The sequence below is a fragment of the Salmo salar genome, chromosome 16 (genome assembly GCF_965601325.2).
Source record: "Salmo salar chromosome 16, fSalSal1, whole genome shotgun sequence".
Classification (NCBI taxonomy): Eukaryota; Metazoa; Chordata; class Actinopteri; order Salmoniformes; family Salmonidae; genus Salmo; species Salmo salar.
The window spans coordinates 6,550,144-6,574,259 of NC_138306.1; the positions used below are offsets into that span (position 1 = coordinate 6,550,144).

General features: G+C 41.5%; 1 protein-coding gene across 2 annotated transcripts; it reads right to left on the reverse strand.

Moving 5' to 3' along the window:
• Positions 1-2,967: 2,967 nt before the first annotated feature.
• On the reverse strand, positions 2,968-23,112 carry LOC106573088 (glucoside xylosyltransferase 1). 2 transcript variants are annotated; one of them, XM_014147781.3, is made up of 8 exons: positions 22,745-23,112; positions 18,939-19,019; positions 12,413-12,602; positions 12,079-12,210; positions 11,570-11,821; positions 9,346-9,469; positions 8,891-9,063; positions 2,968-6,121 (listed from the first exon to the last, which is right to left on the reverse strand). In XM_014147781.3, exons 1-8 carry the CDS (start codon positions 22,990-22,992, stop codon positions 5,960-5,962), a joined length of 1,362 nt encoding a protein of 453 aa, XP_014003256.1. In that variant the 5' UTR covers positions 22,993-23,112; the 3' UTR covers positions 2,968-5,959. The 2 variants fall into 2 exon arrangements, with proteins under 2 accessions (XP_014003256.1, XP_014003257.1); XM_014147782.3 differs by lacking the exon at positions 18,939-19,019 and having other exon boundaries at positions 22,745-23,110.
• Between the last annotated feature and the right edge of the window lie 1,004 nt (positions 23,113-24,116).

Here is a 24,116-nt window from a genome sequence, read left to right on the forward strand (position 1 = left end):
ACCGCGGTCAACAGCACTGCAACCCCCACAGCTACTCGCCCAAGCCTTCCCCATTTCTCCTTCTCCCAAATCCAGTCAGCTGATGTTCTGAAAGAGCTGCAAAATCTGGACCCCTACAAATCAGCCGGGATTGACAATCTGGACCCTTTCTTTCTAAAATTATCTGCCGAAATTGTTGCAACCCCTATTACTAGCCTGTTCAACCTCTCTTTCGTGTTGTCTGAGATTCCAAAAGATTGGAAAGCAGCTGCTGTCATCCCCCTCTTCAAAGGAGGGGACACTCTAGACCCAAACTGCTACAGACCTATATCTATCCTACCCTGCCTTTCTAAGGTCTTCGAAAGCCAAGTTAACAAACAGATCACCGACCATTTCGAATCCCACCGCACCTTCTCCGCTATGCAATCTGGTTTCAGAGCTGGTCATGGGTGCACCTCAGCCACACTCAAGGTCCTAAACGATATCGTAACCGCCATCGATAAGAAACAATACTGTGCTGCCGTATTCATTGACCTGGCCAAGGCTTTCGACTCTGTCAATCACCGCATTCTTATCGGCAGACTCAATAGCCTTGGTTTCTCAAATGATTGCCTCGCCTGTTTCACCAACTACTTCTCTGATAGAGTTCAATGTGTCAAATCAGATGGCCTGTTGTCCGGGCCTCTGGTAGTCTCTATAGGGGTGCCACAGGGTTAAATTCTCGGGCCAACTCTTTTCTCTGTATACATCAATGATGTCGCTCTTGCTGCTGGTGAGTCTCTGATCCACCTCTACGCAGACACCATTCTGTATACTTCTGGCCCTTCTTTGGACACTGTTAACAACCCTCCAGACGAGCTTCAATGCCATACAACTCTCCTTCCGTGGCCTCCAACTGCTCTTAAATACTAGTAAAACTAAATGCATGCTCTTCAACCGATCGCTGCCCGTACCTGCCCGCCCATCCAGCATCACTACTCTGGACGGTTCTGACTTAGAATATGTGGACAACTACAAATACCTAGGTGTCTGGTTAGACTGTAAGCTCTCCTTCCAGACTCACATCAAACATCTCCAATCCAAAGTTAAATCTAGAATTGGCTTCCTATTTCACGACAAAGCATCTTTCACTCATGCTGCCAAACATACCCTCGTAAAACTGAGCATCCTACCAATCCTCGACTTTGGCGATGTCATTTACAAAATAGCCTCCAATACCCTATTCAATAAACTGGATGCAGTCTATCACAGTGCCATCCATTTTGTCACCAAAGCCCCATATACTACCCACCACTGCGACCTGTACGCTCTCGTTGGCTAGCCCTCGCTTCATACTCATTGCCAAACCCACTGGCTCCAGGTCATCTACAAGACCCTGCTAGGTAAAGTCCCCCCTTATCTCAGCTCACTGGTCACCATAGCAGCACCCACCTGTAGCACGCGCTCCAGCAGGTATATCTCTCTGGTCACCCCCACAGCCAATTCCTCCTTTGGGCGTCTCTCCTTCCAGTTCTCTGCTGCCAATGACTGGAACGAACTACAAAAATCTCTGAAACTGGAAACACATCTCCCTCACTAGCTTTAAGTACCAGCTGTCAGAGCACTTCACAGATCACTGCACCTGTACATAGCCCATCTATTATTTAGTCCAAACAACTACCTCTTGCCCTACTGCATTTATTTATTTATTTAGCTCGTTTACACCCCATTATTTCTACTTTGCACTTTCTTCCACTACAAATCTACCATTCCAGTGTTTTACTTGCTATATTGTATTTACTTTGCCACCATGGCCTTTTTTGCCTTTACCTCCCGTATTAAAAAAAGACAAACTGCGTATAAATCGAGAAAGTTCAGCACTGTTGCTACTCTTCCTAGGAGTGGCCGTCCTGCAAAGATGACTGCAAGAGCACAGCGCAGAATGCTCAATGAGGTTAAGAAGAATTCTAGAGTGTCAGCTAAAGACTTACAGAAATCTCTGGAACATGCTAACATCTCTGTTGACGAGTGTACGATACGCAAAACAAGAATGTTGTTCATGGGAGGACACCACGGAAGAACCCATTGCTGTCCAAAAAAAACATTGTTGCACGTCTGTAGTTCGCAAAAGAGCACCTGGATGTTATTCTGTGGACAGATTAAACTAAAGTTGAGTTGTTTGGAAGGAACACACAGCACTATGTGTGGAGAAAAAAAAGCCAAAAGGACAACGACCCACAACAGAACGGCTTCAACAGAAGAAAATACACCTTCTGGAGTGGCCCAGTCTGATCCTGACCTCAACCCGATTGAGATGCTGTGGCATGACCTTAAGAGAGCAGTTCACACCAGACATCCCAAGAATATTGTTGAACTGAAACAGTTTTGTAAAGAGGAATGGTCCAAAATTCCTCATGACCGTTGTGCAGGTCTGATCCGCAACTACGAAAACATTTGGTTGAGGTTATTGCTGCCAAAGGAGGGTCAACCAGTTATTAAACCCAAGGGTTCACATACTTTTTCCACCCTGTACTGTGAATGTTTAAGGTGTGTTCAATAAAAATACATGAAAACCTATAATTGTTAGTGTGTTATTAGTTTAAGCAGACTGTTTGTCTATTGTTGTGACTTAAATGAAGATCAGATCAAGTTACATGACCAATTTTTGCAGAAATCCAGGTAATTCCAAAGGTTTCACATACTTTTTCTTGCCACTGTATATACTCCATATAATGACTGTAGCCTATACACATGATATCAACTTTGAGGTAGACTTAATTAACAAAAATACCATGTCTATACCATGAATAAAATAGACCATATTCATAACTAATTATCTCCTTCCATTTCTCTTAGTCTGTTTGCGAAACTCCAAGACTACTACTACAAAAAGACACTGCTTTCATGCTTAATTCCACCAACACTGTTCTGTCGATTGTAGCCTTTTATATATGAAATATTGCATATTTACTGTAGGTCAAGCAGCACAGCCAAGTTCACAACAAGGTGTAATATTTAAGTGTAATATTTATTATAAACAATATATGGCTATAACATCACAATGAACAAACTTGTTTTACCATAGATTTGATATACTCAAAACATTTCATACACTGTCAGATTTTAACATTGATATTTTAAGACATAATCCATGATTTGTACAATCAATAGTGCAAAATCTGTTTTTAGCATTAGTTAAATGGAGGGAAAGAGTGACAAATCACTTCTTAATACAGTTTGGTTGTGTTAAGTCAATGTACAATTGGAGAAAATGTATGTTATTTAAAATGTATTCAATACATATTAAAGGTATTTTCAGTTGATTGTATGTTTGCTTGTTTAGTACCTATAGGAGCTATAAAATTCACATGTGAATCCAGAAACATGAATTATTTATAATGAAGTACAGTGCGTACTTTTCAGGTACAGCATAAACCTGTGGGATAAGTTCAATGCACAGAGCATAACAACCTATCACATGTAAACTTTAGCTAAAACCAAACATGTTATGATTAAATCTCTTCAGTAAACCTTCATTCCTAATTCCACACAAATATTGATTAATGGTTATTATAGAATTAGATCTATCTCTTTACATGGAGACTATGGACATATTCTCAGATCATTTACTCAGTAGTTATAATCATTATCGAGTTATAATATGGCAGACATTAAAAGTGCATACTGTTGATAGATGTAATCTCATTTACAGTTCATTCGTAAGGTATTCAGACCCCTTCCCCTTTTTGCCATTTTGTTACATTACAGCCTTATTCTAAAATTGAATGAATACATTTTTTTCTTCAATCTACACACAATACCCCATAATGACAAGGCGAAAACAGGTTTTTAGAAATGTGCATCCTGTTTCCATTGATCATCCTTTCTGATGTTTCTACAACTTGATTTGAGTCCACCTGTGATATATTCAACTGATTGGACATGATTTGGAAAGGCACACACCAGTCTATTTAAAAGGTCCCACAGTTAACAGTGCATGACAGAGCAAAAACCAAGCCATGAGGTTGAAGGAATTGTCCGTAGAGCTCCGAGACAGGATTGTGTCGAGAAGCATCTGGGAAAGGGTACCAAAAAATGTCTGCAGCATTGAAGGTCCCCAAGAATACAACGGCCTCACACATTCTTAAATGGAAGAAGTTTGGAACCACCGAGACTCTTCTGGCCAAACTGAGCAATCGGGGGAGAAGGGCCTTGGTCAGGGAGGTGACCAAGAACCCAATGGTCACTCTAACAGAGCTCCAGAGTCCCTCTTCGGAGATGGTTATCCTTCTGGAAGTTTCTACCATCTTCGCAGGAATCCACCAATCAGGCCTTAATGGTAGAGTGGCCAGACGGAAGCCACTCCTCAGTAAAAAGCACATGACAGCCCACTTGGGGTTTACCAAAAGGCACCTAAAGGACTCTCAGACAATGAGAAACAAGATTCTCAGGTCTGATGAAACCAAGACTAAACTCTTCAGCCTGACTCCCAAGCATCACATCTGGAGGAAACCTGGCACCATCCCTACGGTGAAGCATGGTGGTGGCAGCATCATGCTGTGGGGATGTTTTTCCGCGGCAGGGACTGGGAGACTGGTCAGGATCAAGGGAAAGATGAGCAGAGAAAAGTACAGAGAGATCACTGATGAAAACCTGCTCCAGAGTGCTCAGGTCCTCAGACTGGGGAAAAGATTCACCTTCCAACAGGACAACGACCCTAAGAACACAGCCAAGACAACGCAACAGTGGTTTTGGGACAAGTTTCTGAATGTTCTTGAGTGGCTCAGCCAGAGTCCGGACTTGAACCCAATCAAACATCTCTGGAGAGACCTGAAAATATCTGTGCAGTGATGCTCCCCATCCAACCTGACAGAGCTTGAAAGGATCTGCAGAGAAGAATGGGAGAAACTCCCCAAATACAGGTGTGCCAAGCTTTTATTTAGTGTCATACCCAAGAAGTCAAAGCTGTAATCGCTGCCAAAGGTGCTTCAAGAAAGTACTGAATAAAGGGTTTGAATACTTATGTAAATGTGATATTTCAGTTTTTGATTTTTGTATACATTTGCCCAAAAAAATCTAAAAACCTGCTCTCTCATTATGGGGTATTGTGTGTAGATTGATGAGGGGGAAAAAACAATTTAATCCATTTTAGAATAAGGCTGTAACGTAACAAAATGTGAAAAAATTCAAGGTTTCTGAATACTTTCCGAATGCACTGTATAACACCAATATTGATATCCTCAGATTCTAACCTCAAAACACTTCCCTTTAGCGTTTGTTTACAATCAAGTTTTGTACAAATGAAACTGCGTTCATGGAATAGTTATGACAAACTTTAACCGATGTGTTGTCATTCTTCATGACACTGCAGATTTATATTTAAATCTAATTGATATAATATTAACATATACTTTAAATAAAATGTATACTTTTTGATCATGCGGGGCATATAAAGAACCGTGATGGGTTCTCTTCCTTGAATACTTCTGAAGATTACAATGTGAATGTCAGACTGACATTCTCAGCACAGGTGAAAAATCATACAGCAAACTGATATTGAACTGTACCATTTTGCAGTCAGATGATAGAAATGTCCAATTCTGTAGAGGGCAAAGTGATTTAATTTCAGTGCTTTCCCACACATATTGACTGCAGTTACCTAACCTGATGATTATCATGTTCACAGGACAACTTTTTGAGGAACAATGGTTCCACAGGAAAACAGACAATGTATTACACTGATCATCTTCCCCTGGAAATTGTCTTTGGAGCAGTGTTGATGCACCGGTAGCTGTTGCCCATTTGTAAACAGATGACGGATTCATCTAACTTGGGCATGGACGGTTGAGGGAAGAGCATGGGCTAAATCCCGCCCGGGATCATATACACATGTCAGTAATGTATGCCCTCCCTGTACTCCTGGGGGCATAGTTTAGAGGTGTGCCACAGAGTGTCAGTCAGCCATTGATGGTAGAGGAGAGTGGTAGTCTAGTGGTATACATCACCTTCCCTCTATGGTTTCCTGTTGAAGTATGCTGATGCTCTGTTTTAACCTCTTAGTAAACATGTGGCTGGCTCTTCCACAGTAGGTGTGTTTGGTCTCCTGAAGATTTGCCTCCAGGGGGAGGAGTAGGGACTGGACTAGGTTGTCCCCAAATGTGTACTGTGGAGGAAAAAAAACATATATATGATTACATGTCAGTGCAGGAGTTTGGTCTAGTGGTAGCACCTCTGCGGTCAACTCTGGACGACCACAAATTGCCCCAAAAGATCAGGCTTTCGACCCTTGCTTCTGTTACTCTCATCGCGGTATCTCCACCTCATCTCTCCCTCCGCTCTTAGGACACTGGGATTAAGAAACTGTGCAGCATTATGGAAAACTATGGACAAAGCACTCAAGAGTTGGCGGTTGTTTGGTTTTGTCATGTAAATGCCACAACCCAACACAAATGTCCAAGACTCTCAGTCACTACAGACCCAATCTCTTCAGCCATATCCATGAATAAAGAATAAAGCTTTTTTTACATTCCGTGGGTGAGCCGCACTTTTACAGCAGGCACAGTAAAGAGGAAATTACCTTTTTACGAGGGCTCATTGGAACCCAGTTTGGCTAAGCATTAGGTCACTCAAAGGATGCACACACACTTGCTTTATCATCTATCATAGACAACAGCAGGCCATAAAGCAGCATTAACTGTCTCCTATTGATTTTTATGTGGATGCTGTTGGTTGGTGATGGTGGTCTTCTTGGTGTGTGTGTGTTGTGTTCATTGTCCACAACATCCCATCATTGTGTCTCAACATAGCATCATCAGCACTAACCTTTTTACAACTCTTCTGTGGGCTTGGCTCATATCAGTAATGGTGAGCCCGGGTTTATTGCCAAGTAGCCTCAGTGCAAGCTGGGATAGGTCGTCTAGGGAGAGACACTGACTGAGTTCTTTGTGAGCTGAGAATGAGAGTGTTCTCCAGAAATGCCTGCTACAGTATGGGCTTCAGGCCTGCTGTCCTCAAAGGACTGGGAGGGGAGGGAATGGGGGGAGCAGGGAGAGGGGAAACTGAAAGAGGTGTAAAGGAAGAGAAGAGAATGAAAGACAGAGCAGCAGCAAAGGAAGAACTGGTAAGAGCTTCTTCCAAATGCTCAACAGACGCAACACAAGCTGTTGAAAGGCTGGTTAAATACTAAACACAGCTTCACTGTAAGAAAACGGAGAAATAATTCTCAACCTAAAGAGCACTATTGGCTTAAGTTTTAACACACAGCATGTTTCACTATCGAACCATTTCCTTCTCAGTTGTTTGTGAGTGGACTCTGGGTTAGAATACACCTGGGTATCCCTGCTGTAGGAGTGTGTGTATGCTCTTTTGTGTGTGTATGATTATAATAATACATGAACACAATTAGAAATCACATGGAGCTGATTTGCTGGTGTTTTTAACATTCTTTTATGTCATTTTGTTTTTGCTCAGAAAACTTTGGGGCTAAATAATAAATAAATAAATATATATATATAAAATAAAAATAAAAATCACCCATGGGCCGCCAGTTAGGGAACCCTGCTCTAAAGATTCCAGTAATAGGAGTGATCGGTGGGTGGATGCAGGTCTGGGCAGTAGGTAGGTAGGGATTAGCCTGGCTTTGGGAGACCTGAGGCAGAATTACAGAGAAGTTAACGGGACTATCAATTTAGCATTTTCATCTGGATGGATGGAAGTCCACCAAATAAAAAGCAATAGCCTGGAGTGCCCTGATGATGGAATTGAGCAAATGTTAGAGGATAGGTTGTTTTATTAAAAGGTCCAATGCAGCAGTTTTTAATCTCAATATGAAATCATTTTTGGGTAACAATTAAAGTACCTTGCTGGGATTCTTATTTTTGACCATTTTAATCAAAACAAACAAAAATAGCTTATTAGAAGCGATACCTCAAGTTAGAATTTTGCTAGGACTGTCTGGGAGTGGTTTGAGTGTGGAGGGGAAAACTGAAAACCAGGCAGGCCAAAACTCTATCGCACCAAATCAGGATGAAATTTCAGGCAGTCTTTTCAAACAGCTCTTACACAAAAAAGGCATTATTAACTTTCCCAATTTCACAGTAGTATTTCAACCTCAGTGTGGAAATGTATATAAGACATAGGAAAATCATGTTTGACTGCACTGGGCCTAGAAGACAGAAAGACAGGAGAGGAAATGTTAACTCCCACAGTAAGGGTATTTGACAAACAGCCTGACTGATCTTAACTCTGTGCGTTAAAGGGAAGACATCCTCCTCCCTCATGTGGTACCCTTCTAGCAGGCTCATTCTGACATGACCCTCCAACATGACAATGCCACCAGCCATACTGCTCATTCTGTGAGTGATTTCCTGCAAGACAGGAATGTCAGTGTTCTGCCATGGCCAGCAAAGAGCTCGGATCTCAATCCCATTGAGCACATCTGGGACCTGTTGGATCGGAGGGTGAGGGCTAGGGCCATTCCCACCAGGAATGCCCAGGAACTTGCAGGTGCCTTGGTGGAAGAGTAGGGTAACATCTCACAGCAAGAACTGGCAAATCTGGTGCAGTCCATGAGGAGGAGATGCACTGCAGTACTTAATGCAGCTGGTGGCCACACCAGATACTGACTGTTACTTTGATTTTGACCCCCCCCCCTTTGTTCAGGGACACATTATTCCATTTCTGTTAGTCACATGTCTGTGGAACTTGTTCAGTTTGTGTCAGTCTCAGTTGTTGGATCTTATGTTCATACAAATATTCACACGTTAAGTTTGCTGAAAATAAACGCAGTTGACAGGGAGATTAAGTTTATTTTTTTGCTGAGTTCAGGTAAATGCATCAGGAAGCACATCCTCCCTCAGTTCTGATGTTCGTTACTTCAATATCCCCCCCGTCTGAATTCCCAGGCTACAGGCATAGTTGATGATGTGGTTACCTTCTGGATGGCTTCATAGACGGCCCGGAACGCTGGCTGCTTGTCGTCATGGTAAACGCCTCGGTTTCCGTGGAGAATGAAGACGCCCTCTTGTTCGGCTTCGAGACAGTTGCTGCCGTAGATACAGTGGTCTGGACGGTAGTTCCATTGGCACGGGAACACATACAGGCTCTCTGCACAAGGAAATACAGGAGGGAGAGAGTTAGCTGAGGATTTCTGTTACACCATTATGAGAGTTGTATACTTACAGAAAACAGTTATTCCTCTAGACAAAGAAAATAGTTTCAACAATAAAGCAATGTGTCTGTCTGGATCATGTTCACTTGAATTAAACTAAATAAAAAGATCAGAAACATGGAAGTACTATCTGAACCCGTCCAATAAGAAATGCACGTTTTTGTTTTGGTTGCACAACGGTTTTTGAGGTGGTGGGACCTAATGAAGGTGAGTTTCACCTGGGTTATGATGGAATATGATGTTGAGTAGGTCCTGGTCTCCCCAGGTGATGTTGAGTTTATATTTCTGGAGAAGTGGCATCAGCAGCTCCACCCATTTGAGGGGGACTGACGTCATGTCATTCTGTTACGACAAGTCATAGTAAAGAAAGAAACAAAAAATGTTAAATGACAGTGTGAACCACATTCATTCTTACATGGGTAATGTGACACAATATAAATGGAAAACTAAAACAGCCAAACTCCTGACATCAAACAATTAACAAATTGTTTCATCCTTTGTGTCTAAGGCATGGCGATATGTTTAATACAGTACACCAATATTTCTCTAACTTGGTCCTCAGGACCCCAAGTGGTGCACATTTTGGTTCTTGCCCTAACCCTACAGAGCTCATTCAAAGCTTGACGATTAGCTGATAAGGGTGCCGAAGACAGAGTTTGGGAAACCCTGCAGTACAAAGTTGGTGAGCTACGCAGAAGAATGGCAACAGTGACCTCCTCTGGTCAATACTGGGGGTGCAGAAGACTTACAGAAAATGCCTTAGCCAACGTTACAAATTGAAGAACACAACTATGATAAATGTACAAATGACAGTACCAGTCAAAAGTTTAGACACACCTACTCATTGAAGAGTTTATTTGTACTATTTTCTACGTTGTAGAATAGTAGTGAAGACATCAAAACTATGAAATAACACATATGGAATCAGGTAGTAACCCCCCCCAAAAAAGTGTTAAACAAATGTTAGATTCTTCAAAGTAGCCACCCTCTGCCTTGACAGTTTTGCACACTCTTGGCATTCTCTCAACCAGCTTCACCTGGAATCAGTCTTGACGGAGTTCCCACATATGTTGAGCACTTGTAGGATGCTTTTCCTCTGCGGTCCAACTCATCCCAAACCATCTCATTTAGGTTGAGGTCGGGTGATTGTGGAGGCTAGGTCATCTGATGCAGCACTCCATCACTCTCCTCCTTGATCAAATAGCCCTTACACATCCTGGAGGTGTGTTGGGTCATTGTCCTGTTAAAAAACAAATGATAGTCCCACTAAGCGCAAACCAGATGGGATGGCTTATCGCTGCAGAATGCTGAGGTAGCCATGCCGGTTAAATGTGCCTTGAATTCTAAATAAAAGCACTGACAGTGTCACCAGCAAAGTACCCACACACCATCACACTTCCTTTTATGGTGGGAACCACACATGCGGAGATCATCCGTTCACCTACTCTGCGACACAGTGGTTAGAACCAAAAATCTCAAATCAGACCATCCACCGGTCTAATGTCTATTGCTCGTGTTTCTTGGCCCAAGCAAGTCTCTTCTTCTTCTTGGTGTCGTTTAGTAGTGGTTTCTTTGCAGCAATTTAACCATGAAGGCCTGATTTGCACAGTCTCCTCTTAACAGTTGATGTTGAGATGTGTCACTTGAACTCTGAAGCATTTATTTCGTCTGCAATTTCTGAGGCTGGTAACTCTAATGAACTTATCCTCTGCAGCAGAGGTAACTCTGGATCTTCCTTTCCTGTGGCGGTCCTCTTGAGAGCCAGTTTCATCATAGCGCTTGATGGTTTTTGCGACAGCACTTTTTATTTTGCGATCTGAAATTTTCCAGATTGACTGACCTTCATGTCTTAAAGTAATGATGGATTGTCGTTTCTCTGCTTATTTGAGCTGTTCTTGCCATAATATGGACTTGGTCTTTTACCAAATAAGGCTATCTTCTGTATACCACCCCTACCTTGTCACAACACAAATGATTGGCTCAAACGCATTAAGAAGGAAAGAAATTCCAAAGATTAACTTTGAACAAGGCACACCTGTTAATTGAAATGCATTCCAGGTGACTACCTCATGAAGCTGGTTGAGACAATGCCAAGAGTGTGCAAAGCTGTCATCAAGGCAAAGGGTGGCTACTTTGAAGAATATGATTTGTTTAACACTTTGGTTACTACATGATTCCATGTGTTAATTTCATAGTTTTGATGTCGTCACTCTTATTCTACAACGTAGCAAAAAGTTAAAATAAAGAAATCCATTGAATGAGTAGGTGTGTCCAAACTTTTGGCTGCTACTGTACCTTCAACAGTTTGGGAATTTTCTAGACTCAAAATGCTTTTACAGAACATACCAACAAATATGCTGAGAAAGTTCAAGAGATCCTGACACCTCTTCTCAAGCATATACACCAACACACAAAGATGCTCATTCTCACTGACACAATCACCTTGAAGTATTTCTCCCTTATCCGGGTCATGTTCATGAGCATGACCCCAGAGTTGACCCCGGTCTTTCCATAGTAAGGGTGCCGTGCGAAGCGGTTGTACCAGGCGATGCGTGGCTCCTCATGCTCAGGGGCCATGGCTGCCAGATGGGTGGAGTTGAAGAATGAGAGCAGGGACCAGATCTCCTCTACAGGCTGAAGGAACAAGATATCGGTGTCCACGTACAGCAGAGAGTCTACATCTTTTAGGATCAACTGGAGAGGAGACAAAAAGGTTAGAATGGCCAAGAACATAGTCAAACATTACACACATTACTCTGACAGCACGCCATGTGCCAGATTCCCTGAACCAGATTTCAAATGGAGAATCTTCAATGAAAGTTGTTTAGGTCCAGGAATGGGCTTAATCTGGGTCCAATATCTCATAAACAAACGTGTATTGTTCTCAGCAAACTGAACAGTTTTATTTTATTTTTTATTATGGCCAGTCTCATCAAACCCTGAGGACTCACCGGTAGGAAAAGCCTTTGAGAAGCACAGGGTTTGAAGAGTTTCTTCCACTCCTTGGCGTTCTCACTGGGGAAGGTGATGGGGTACGTGGTGTAGTTAAACCTGGTCTGGAAGACACTGGGCCACAAGTCCAGCTGAAGGAAAATACACATGTAAATGTAAATGAACAGACACAAGTGAACAGGTTTGCTTTGACATCGACAACCACACACTAGCACAGGTACAGATATCTAGTTCAACAGTTTCTTTCTTCTAGTTCCATCCTCTTAACTGCTAGGGCCATATCACTTAGTACCAATATTCATCCTGCCACTAATTCCTGTTCTCCATACTTACAGACTCTCCAAAGCTGCCATGCAGATGGTCCTCTGCGAAAATGTGAAAGTGTAGCGGTTTGGCGCTGAAGAGGAGAGCAGACTTTAACATGGTGAGAGTCTCCTCTAATCTGGGACCACAGGCCACCACAGCCAGATGGATCCGCTCATCTCTAGTGGCCTCCTGGATGCTGGCGGAGGCTGGCTTCTCCCTGAGATAGTAAGAGATAAAAAAAGGGAGGAGGGCAGCATCTTAGGGCACGTTGGAAGAAGGGCACCACTTGCACAGTCCCCGTCATGGTTTTAATAGCATTGGATTGGGGTAAGTATTGGATGGTGGGTATTCCCAACATTGTTAAATTGACCCCAAGGCCATTGAATGCATTAAACTTTGGAGCTCTATGAAGTTTATCCAACTTGTTACTGGGCCCACCCATACTCTGGACCTGGGGGCTATCTATTGACATATCCTCTATAGTTGAGGTTGCTTTATCTGATCACCACTGTGTATTTTTTACTACCTTGCGGCACATAGCACAGGTTAATACTGAACGCATTATTAAGAAACACTCTTACCCCTGAAGTTGCTACAGATTTTGAGAGTGTATGAACAATACTCCATCACCTATTGTGCCTTCCTCTTGTGATGATTTAGTTGATAACTTTAATAGCAAATTAAAAGGGCTACCATTGATGCCATATATCCATTAAAGTTGAAAAGGACCTCATCCAAATGGAGAGCCCCTTGGATGAGTGAGGAAACTAATCAATTAAAAAGAGAAATTGCAGAAAGGCAGAGCGGAACTTGAGAAAATCCAAGTTGCAGGTCCTTTATGATATTTCAAGAGAGAAACTTAGCATATTTAACAAGGCAATTAGAAATGCCAGACAAGCTCTTTTTTCGAACTTGGATCACTATTAAATCAGAATAATTTGAGAGTGCTCCTCGACCATTGACGGCCTGATAGGTTTGCCGGGGTACAATTTATGTGGACTTCCCTCATCTAAATGTGATGAGTTTGCAGCATATTTCAGAGATAAGAACCAACATTAGGCTGGGTATCATTCAAGCAAGACCTGATGAGAAGTATGATGATATTCAGAGATAAGATAAGAACCAACATTAGGCTGGGTATCATTCAAGCAAGACCTGATGAGAAGTATGATGATATTCAGAGATAAGATAAGAACCAACATTAGGCTGGGTATCATTCAAGCAAGACCTGATGAGAAGTATGATGATATTCAGAGATAAGATAAGAACCAACATTAGGCTGGGTATCATTCAAGCAAGACCTGATGAGAAGTATGATGATATTCAGAGATAAGATAAGAACCAACATTAGGCTGGGTATCATTCAAGCAAGACCTGATGAGAAGTATGATGATATGTGCCCTAGCCTACCATGCAAAGCCACTATGGATTTATTTTCCCTGGTTGACACAGACATGCTCAGGAAAGTGATATCATAACTTAAGCCTTGTACCTGCCTTCCCGATCCTATCCCCACCACCTTCATCAAAACTGTTTTTAATTGTATATCTGAAGAAGCGCAAGCTATTGTTAAAAATCACTCAAAACTGCTATGGTGAAACCCCTTCTGAAGCAATGTAATCTAGATTTTTTGGGGGCAACTTCCAACCTTCCATTCCTAAGCAAAATTTTGGAGAAATAATGCAAAATTCTGGAGAAATTGTTGTTCAAACAAAATATTTGTTTAAGTGGCAACATTTTATTTAAAAAAAATTACATTTGTCCACACCACAGTACAGACAGCCTTAGTTAAGTTTCATTCAACATAGTTGACCATGATGTCCTTCTGGACAGACTGGAGAGGTGGGTTGGCCTCTACGGTCCAGTTCTAAATTAGTTTAGGATGCATTTAACCGGTCGAGAGTTTGTCAAACTTTGGTGAACATAACTTAGAGAAACTACATATTACATGTGGCGTTCCACAAGGTTCGATTTTGGGTCCATCTATCTATATCTATGTATATATAATCTAAATGTAAATGTAAATGTATATCTATATATAAATAAAACCTCTTGGCAGCGTTATCAGAAAGCACAGCATTGATTTTCACTGCTACGCAGACGATACACAGCTTTACATTTCTGTGTCACCAGAGGATTTTAGCTCCACGGATAAATAAGACTGTATTGGGGATTTAAATACTTGGATGGCTCGCAACTTCCTTCAGCTAAATCAAGACAAGACCGAGGTACTTGTTGTTCGAGCCAAAGCAATGAGAGAGAATCTAGCTGCAAATTTTTATTCACAGGCCATAAAAAGATAAAACACCAGGCAAAACACCTAGGTGTTATTTTAGATTCTGAACAAAATTTTGAATCACACATCAGGAATGTGACCAAAATAGCTTTTTAACCGCCTGAGGAACTTTGCCAAGGTGCGGCCGTTTCTCTCTCAGGCTGATACAGAAACTCATCCATGCGTTTATTACAAACAGGCTTGACTACTGTAATGCTCTCCTGTCTGGCCTACCCAGGAAAGCCATGGTCAACTGAAAAACATACAGAATGCTGCAGCACGGGTACTGACCAAGACCAGACGGAGAGAACACATTACACCGGTTTTAAGGTCGCTGCATTGGCCGCCTGTGAGTTTTTGAATTAAGAGGGTCTTCTATTGGTTTTTAAATCAATCCACGATTGTGTACCCCAATACAGGTCAGACATGCTTTTAAGTTATGTACCCAGTGGGTGCCTCAGGTCCTCTGGCACCTGTCTTTTAACTATCCCAAAGCCTAGGACAAAGAGGCATGGAGGCAGCCTTTAGGAATTATGCACCCAGCCTCTGGAATAGCCTGCCAGAGAACCTGAGGGAGGCTGAAACATAATTAAAACGGATCTTAAAACACATTTTTAGCTTTAATTTTCCTGATTTTTTGTTCTCTTTTGTTTATCTTATGTTTGTTGTGTAGTAAATATTTCAGCTTTTATTTTTGTATTTTTATTCGTTTTTATCTGTAAAGCACATTGCGTTGCATTCCATGTCGAAAACGTGCTGTATAAATAAAGCTTGATTTGATTTTTTATGCTATCTTCCAAACTACTAAATGGTCACTGTTTGTCACCCCGTTGACCATAGGAGTTGGCATACTGAGACCAGAGCCCGGTTTCCCAAAAGCATCGTTCATCGTTAGAACCTTTGTAGGAGCATCGTTTAATCTCAACAACTCCGAAGCAATTATCAACAGACAAAAAAATGAATCACTAAAAACAGAGATTACCCAAGAATAAATATTCGATATTGTTAAAACATTTGCACGGAAATAAATACCAGGAATGGATGGCTTTCCCATAGAATTCCATCCAAGAGCAAGTTTCAGTTTAATACAGTATGCAAAAAAAAATATATATATATATATATATATAGATCAATCAATAATGGCTGTTGATGCCGAAAAGCCTTGACCATCCTGAATGTCCTTTTCTACTAAAAACTTTGGAAGCTTTCAACTTTCCAGATGAAATAACACATTTTATAAAAAATATTGTATAAAATGTCCTAAAGCTAAAATGTACACAAACAATATCTGATTAAAATGCTTTACAAAGAGGCAGAAGACTGATGTCCCCTCACCCCCCTCCTGTTTGCACTGGCAATTCTACCGCATGCAGAAAGAATTAGACAGGACCCAAAACGTAACAGGTATCAGTATTGGTTAACATGAATATAAACTTAACTGTTCTGCAGATGATCTCCAGATATACCTGACCAGTATTGAAATCCCAATACCCCCCTTCCTAAAATTATTTTCAGAATACTGAAAAATCTCAGGATATAAAATGAATGTGGGAAAAAAACTAAATAATGGAAATAGGAAAAATAACTCAATCTACAGCAATCCTTTAAGTTGACCACAACAAATATTTAATACTTAGGATTATTAATATCTGACAAACAAATATATAAAGAATGCTTTTTTTGCAGAGTTTAGAATAAAGTTATGTTCCTTTTTCAGGACCCTGTCTTTCAAAGATAATTCGTAAAAGCCAAATAACTTCACATATCTTCATTGTAAAGGGTTTAAACACTGTTTCCCATGCTTGATCAATGAACAATAAACAATGAATGAACATGCACCTGTGGAAAGGTCGTTAAGACACTAACAGCTTACAGACGGTAGGCAATTAAGGTCATAGTTATGAAAACTTAGGACACTAAAGAGGCCTTTCTACTGACTTTGAAAAACATCAAAAGAAAGATGCTCAGGGTCCTTGCTCATCTGTGTGAACGTGCCTTAGGCACGCTGCAAGAAGGCATGAGGACTGCAGATGTGGCAGGGCAATAAATTGCAATGTCCATACTGCGAGACGCCTAAGACAGCGCTACAGGGAGACAGGACGGACAGCTGATCGACCTCACAGTGGCATACCACGTGTAACAACACCTGCATAGGATCGGTACATCCGAACATCACACCTGCGGGACAGGTACGGGATGGCAACAACAACTGCCCGAGTTACACCAGGGACGCACAATCCCTTCATCAGTTCTCAGACTGTCCGCAATAGGCTGAGACAGGCTGGACTGAGGGCTTGTAGGCCTGTTGTAAGGCAGGTCCTCACCAGACATCACCGGCAACAACGTCGCCTATGGGCACAAACCCACCGTCGCTGGACCAGACAGGACTGGCAAAAAGTGCTCATCACTGGCGAGTCGCGGTTTTGTCTCACCAGGGGTGATGGTCGGATTCGCGTTTATCGTTGAAGGAATGAGCGTTACACCGAGGCCTGTACACTGGAGAGGGATCGATTTGGAGGTGGAAGGTCCGTCATGGTCTGGAGCGGTGTGTCACAGCATCATCGGACTGAGCTTGTTGTCATTGCAGGCAATCTCAACGCTGTGCGTTACAGGAAAGACATCCTCCTCCCTCATGTGGTACCCTTCCTGCAGGCTCATCCTGACATGACCCTCCAGCATGACAATGCCACCAGCCATACTGCTCGTTCTATATGTGATTTTCTGCAAGACAGGAATGTCAGTGTTCTGCCATGGCCAGCGAAGAGCCCGGATGTCAATCCCATTGAGCACGTCTGGGACCTGTTGGATCAGAGGGAGAGGGCTAGGGCCATTCCCCCCAGAAATGTCCAGGAACTTGCAGGTGCCTTGGTGGAAGAGTGGGGTAACATCTCACAGCAAGAACTGGCAAATCTGGTGCAGTCCATGAGGAGGAGATGCACTGCAGTACTTAATGCCATACCAGATACTGACTGTTACTTTTGATTTTGACCCCCCCTTGTTCAGGGACACATTATTCAATTTCTGTTAGTCACCTGTCTGTGGAACTTGTTCAGTTTATGTCTCAGTTGTTGAATCTTATGTTCATACAAATATTTACACATGTTAAGTTTGTTGAAAATAAACGCAGTTGACAGTGAGAGGAAGTTTATTTTTTTGCGGCATTTATTACTCAACAATATGAAAGCAGATCTAATTAAATTGAATAATCTTCCCATAAATCTTACAGGTAGAAGAATAAACCTCTTTAGAATACCAATTACCCCACCACAGACATTCCAAAAAAATGTTTTACAAAATAAAAAGTATAGCTGGTCATAACAGACAAATAAAAAACGCTGCACATATTCCGAAGTGGTTTCTACACTTGACACTTACAATGCAACTTCTGCTATCAGAATACGAAGATCATATTGAAAACACGGGTCTAGACGCACAAAAATCGCTTCGTGGACTGATTGTGTTTAGATTTGGATGACCAGATTTCTCCTGTCTGAACGCAAATCAGGCTACCTACCGAAAGCACATACAGTGGGTGACGTTGGGAATTATATTATTTTTTTCATCAATTTACACCCATAATGACTTTTGTTTTGTACACTTTGTACAAAATAATAAAACGCAGAACTACAGGATGTTTCTTAACATAACTCTTTATTAACTAGCTACAACTACATGTTAGCCTATCTCCAACCACGATCAACTAACTGCCCATGACCTAACCGTCTGGGTGGTCTTAACCAATCACCGCACAGTATGATACGGCGGTAAAATGCATCCAATTATAATTCAGTATGTATTCACATATGAATATTACAATGACAAAGGGAAAAAAACATAAATACCTTTATTTACATACGTTTTCAGACCCTTTGCTATGACGCTATGAGACTAGAAATGGAGCTCAGGTGCATCCTATTTCCATTGATCATCCTTGAGACGTTTCTACAACTTGTTTGGAGAACACCTGTGATAAATTGAATTAACTAACAAGCTAGAATGTTGGTTAGTAAAGGCCAAAGACAGCTATAAATCGTTTAAGAATTTCTCAAGCATTTAAATGGCTAGACAAATATGGCTAATGTAGCCAGGATAATGTTGCTAACGCAGCCATCTAGTCAGGATAATGTTGCTAACCATGAGCTAGCGATAGATAATAGGAATTTTCCGTTTAAAAACTTGCTCAAGATAGTTAACAGAATTGTCCATTTAAACAACTTTAGCCAATTTATGAATTACTACATGTTTCTAACATTAGACAGTTAATCCAGAGATTCTTACCTTTGCCTCGATTTGGCAGTCTCGTCCAGATCATCATAGCCCTGGTGGGTGACGTGAAGCTTGACACAGGCATTTGTAGTTCTGTATTATAGCCACATTAGCATTTCAATTTTCGGGGTAAATGCAGGCAAATATATTTATTTAAAAAAGTCACATTGTCAGAGAGATTTGCACGGTTTTCAAAACATCACGCCAGGGTAAAACGAAACACAGCCCTTATTTTAAGTGTTTCTAAAATCCACAATGGATCAAATAAATGGTGGACGTTTTTTTTTTATTAACCATTTCTGTGTTTGACCTCTAGGTTTCATGGGTATTATGACTCCTACTGTGGTAGACTACACTACAGGGCCAGGTTTCCCGATAGCAATGGAATTTACAATTGTTTTAATGATAAAACAATACAGCATCGTAATAACAACGGCTGAAAATGACACACCCGTTTCCCAAAATATAGACTAAATAGCTCCGTGTAGCCGTTAAATGACTTATGGCTTTACAATACAGTTTTCCCATCAAGGGAAGAAATGTTCTGTAGCCTATTATGCATTCATGTTTTTGTATTATTATGTTTGCCATGAACCCTATTTTATCCTGCTATTTTGTATGCAATGTTTGATTTAGTAAATTCTGTATTTCTTTAGTGTGCAAACTGAGCAAGAATGAATAAAGCCAAATCCAATCGCTCGTTCCCTCGTTGCTATAGAAAATATCAATGTGACCTAAAAATAAAATGATGACAATGGTTTTCGCAATTGCTTAACAAATCACTGTAGTCTAACGGCAGGCAGGAATTGGGCTTCAAGTAGGCCTACAGATATTCTACAATTAAATATTAAAACGTCAAGTACCAAGTCAAGCAGCATTGGCATAGACCTAATATGGTAACCTTTAGGTTATTGGTTAGGCTACAGTGAAATCTGTGAGCTTTTAGATAGTTGTAGTCTATAGGCCTAATAGATATAAATATTGAAGCAGCTCAGATGTAGTCTAATCTCTTAATGCTAGAGTTTAGGGTCACTTGGAAATGTCATTGTTTTTAAAAGAAAAGCACATTTTTTTGTCCATTAAAATAACAACAAATTGATCAGAAATACAGTGTAGACATAGTTAATGTTGTAAATGACTATTGTAGCTGGAAATGGCACATTTTTAATGGAATATCTACATAGGCGTACAGAGGCCCATTATCAGCAACCATCACTCCTGTTTTTCAATGGCACGTTGTGTTAGCTAATCCAAGTTTATCATTTTAGAAGGCTAATTGATCATTAGAAAACCCTTTCGCAAATATGTTTGAACAGGTGAAAACTGTTGTTCTGATTAAAGAAGCAATAAAACTGACCTTGTATAGACCATTTGAGTATCTGGGAGCATCAACATTTGTGGGTTCGATTACAGGCTCAAAGTGGCCAGAAACAAAGAACTTCTTCTGAACTCAGTCTATTCTTGTTCTGTGAAATGAAGGCTATTCCATGCGACAAACTGCCAAGAAAATGAAGATCTCGTACAACGCTATGTACTACTCCCTTCACAGAACAGTGCAAACTGGCTCTAACCAGAATAGAAAGAGGAGTGGGGTGCACAACTGAGCAAGAGGACAAGTACATTAGAGTGTCTAGTCTGAGAAACAGACGCCTCACAAGTCCTCAACTGGCAGATACGTGAAATAGTACCCACAAAAGACCAGTCTCAACATCAACAGTGCAGAGGCGACTCCGGGATGCTGGCCATCTTGGTAGAGTTCCTCTGTCCAGTGTCTGTGTTCTTTTGCCCATTTCAATATTTTTTTTTGGTCAGTCTGAGATATGGATTTTTCTTTGCAACTCTGCCTAGAAGGCTAGCATCCCGGAGTCGCCTCTTCACTGTTGACGTTGAGACTGGTGTTTTGCGGGTACTATTTAATGAAGCTGCCAGTTGAGGACTTGTGAGGCGTCTGTTTCTCAAACTCGACACTAATGTACTTGTCCTCTTGCTCAGTTGTGCACCGGGGCCTCCCACTCCTCTTTTCTAACGATGCCTTAGCCTTAAGATGCTTTTGGGAAACCGGGTCCAGGTTGCAGTGGGGTGTATTCATGGATGCCAAGGGAAGCCAGGCTTCCCCAAAACATTTACCAAGCAAAAAAGAATAAAACATAATTCATCTTTCAAATGTGTTTCATAACTTTCCTTTAATTCGCAAGAGGCTGAATGTATCTCACCGGAGAAAGCATCAGAGCGAGCGAAACAGTGCCCCTCTGCCTCTGTTTGTGTAGCCCATCTATCTGATGCTGTCTGGTCAAAAAGAGTAGGACATTGTTGCAGCATGTAGGTTTGAATGCAAGGGAAGCCAGCGAACATTTGGCCTCCCTTGATACATTTTTTTAAAAGTATAAAATTATAGTCAATCAGCGTTGAGCTAAACTGTGTGTGCTCAACTGTGAATGGTGTCGAGGGAAGTCAGTTTGGATTTGGCTTCACACCAATCCCATCTAGAGCAAAATGTTATTTACAGAAAAAACTAGAACTGTTGCATCTCGTTGTGTTGTTGTTGTCCTCCGGTGGCTAGCTAGCTAAAATAGGCCCTTTCCTAAACTAGCTGGCTCATTGTTGCCCATGAAAGGAAGTTAGGCTACCTGGATAAAATGCTTGCTCGCTAGCCTATGACAACAAAAACTAAAAGCGTACTGTATGATGAAGTCATATACCGTTTAGTCAACATGAAAGAGGAAGGCATTGGCGTTTCTCATGATTCCCACGAACAACTGCAGCCATTCATGATTTTTGAATTTTGTAGCCCATCCCTGCTCTACAAGTAGGGCGAGTCAAAATGTTTTTCTACTTGCACAAACACACACAAATCAGAACCATAGACAGCCAAATCATATTTAGCTTACATTGATTGGACTACATTATTTTTGGTACCGGTTTTGTTATGAAACAACATTTATTCTGCCACTGTCTTCTTATTGTCTCGGCCTTAGGCCTATATATCACGGTTGCAAGTAATGTGAACTAAGAGGTTATAGAGCAAACACCACAACTAGGTTGTAACATGGCTTATTTTCCTGGCTTGGCTTCCCCAGTGATTTTACCCACGCACAGCTACTGCCAGATTTTAAAAAAAATAGTAAAGTGGCCACTGTCTGCTTTTCAAGGGGTTGCCCCAGCCAAGCATACATAGGTCCCAATAATCAGTTCATTCCACAAACATCAGGAGGCAGTTTACAATTGGGATTCCAGTTAAGACACTGACAATGCCTTACACAAGACAGAACAACAAGTTGAATGCCTTTTGGTTCCATGGTGATTGAATCCTGATGGGGTAGATTAGAGAGCTACTTTATTATCTAGCCAACTGCTTGAGTTTCTCTAATAATTGTATTAATAGATACCTAACTAGTTAAGTACCCATCTTCTTGAACTAAGCAGGACATCTCTTGATAGGTAACGTTAGCTCACATGGGGGGGAAAAAACAACAAATTGCAATGTGGATAATTGTGAATTAGCAGGTTAATGAATTTCTAGCAGGGAATGATGATCAACATCTTCCCCATGGCATTATGACTTTGGTAACATGGGGGGTTAGTTAACCCACTAGCTCATTGATCTGTGGTTGTACATCGTCATCCTTACGGTACGGGGCAATGTTTTATCTGTAAAGTCAACAGATTAGCTGGTTAGCCAACGTTAGCTAGTAATCCTGCTAGCGAAGAGTTGTGGCTAGTATTTTACAAGTGTGGCTACCTTTAGCGTGTTAGCTAGTGACTTGGCTGACTTCTGTAGCCAACTAACTACCTAGTTAGTTAATCAATTGTTATTTTACCTGGTCCTGTCATGTTCTTGATGGTCAAAAAGGCTTGGCACTCCTCCACCTTTCCTGACTATGTGCCCAGTGTCTTGGGCCCCAAATTGGGTTTGCCTGCCACTGGATTGTTTTGTTCTTCTGTCGGTCCATCCGTCTTCGTATTGCGACTCAAAAGACGAGGCTACCGGTAGTTGATTAAAAACATACAGCACCGAAAAGACAGCAAAGACCATGCACAGTAGAAGTGCATGAAGATAACATCGCATTTTGCGAGAAAAAAAAATGCACTTAACCGCACTACCGTAACATTCTTTCAGATATGGATTTACATTGACTAACTAGCGTTGTGTTTACGTCAACTTTGAGCTCCACCTTCTGTCAAGAAACCAAAGCACAGGGGTGTATTCATTACGTCTCGCAAAGGGAATCGTTTACAGTTTAAGAACCAAACGGAAGCAAACGGGACAAAACGGAGGGACTTACCTGCATTTGTCCAATAGAAACTGTCGTCTTCGTTGTAACGTTTTCTGTTTGGAGTAAACCGTTTCTATTGCAAACGTTTTGCTACAGAATAAGCGTGATGAATACACCCCTAATTACTGTTCCAGATATTATTTCATTTACATTTACGTCATTTAGCAGACGCTCTTATCCAGATCGACTTACAAATTGGTGCATTCACCTTATGATATCCATTTCATACACTACACGGTCAAAAGTATGTGGACACCGTCTCATAGAACATCTCATTCCAAAATCATGGGCATGAATATGGAGTTGGTCCCCCCTTTGCTCCTATAACAGCCTTCACTTTTTTTGGAAGGCTTTCCACTAGATGTTGGAAGATTGCTGTCGGGATGTTCAGCCACAAGAGCATTAGTGAGGTCGGGCATTGATGTTGGGCGATTTGGCCCGACACGCAGTCGGCGTTCCAATTCATCCCAAAGTTGTTGCCACGAAGTTGGAAGCACAGAATCGTCTAGAATGTCATTGTATGCTGTAGCATTTAAGATTTCCCTTCACTGGACCTAAGGAGCCTAGCCCGAACTATGAAAAACAGCCCCAGACCATAATTCCTCCTCCACCAATCTTTATTCTCCTGGCATCCGCCAAACCTAGATTTGTCCATCGTACTGCCAGTTGGCGAAGCATGATTCATCACTCCAGAAAACGTGTTTCTACTGCTCCAGAGTCCAATGGCGGTGAGCTTTACACAACTCCACCCGACACTTGGCATTGAGCATGGTGATCTTAGGCTTGTGTGTGGCTGCTCGGACATGGAAACCCATTTCTTGAAGCTCCTGACATACAGTTCTTGTGCTGACTTTGCTTCCTGGGGCAGTTTGGACTCAGTAGTGAGTGTTGAAACCCAAGGACAGTCAATTTGTAC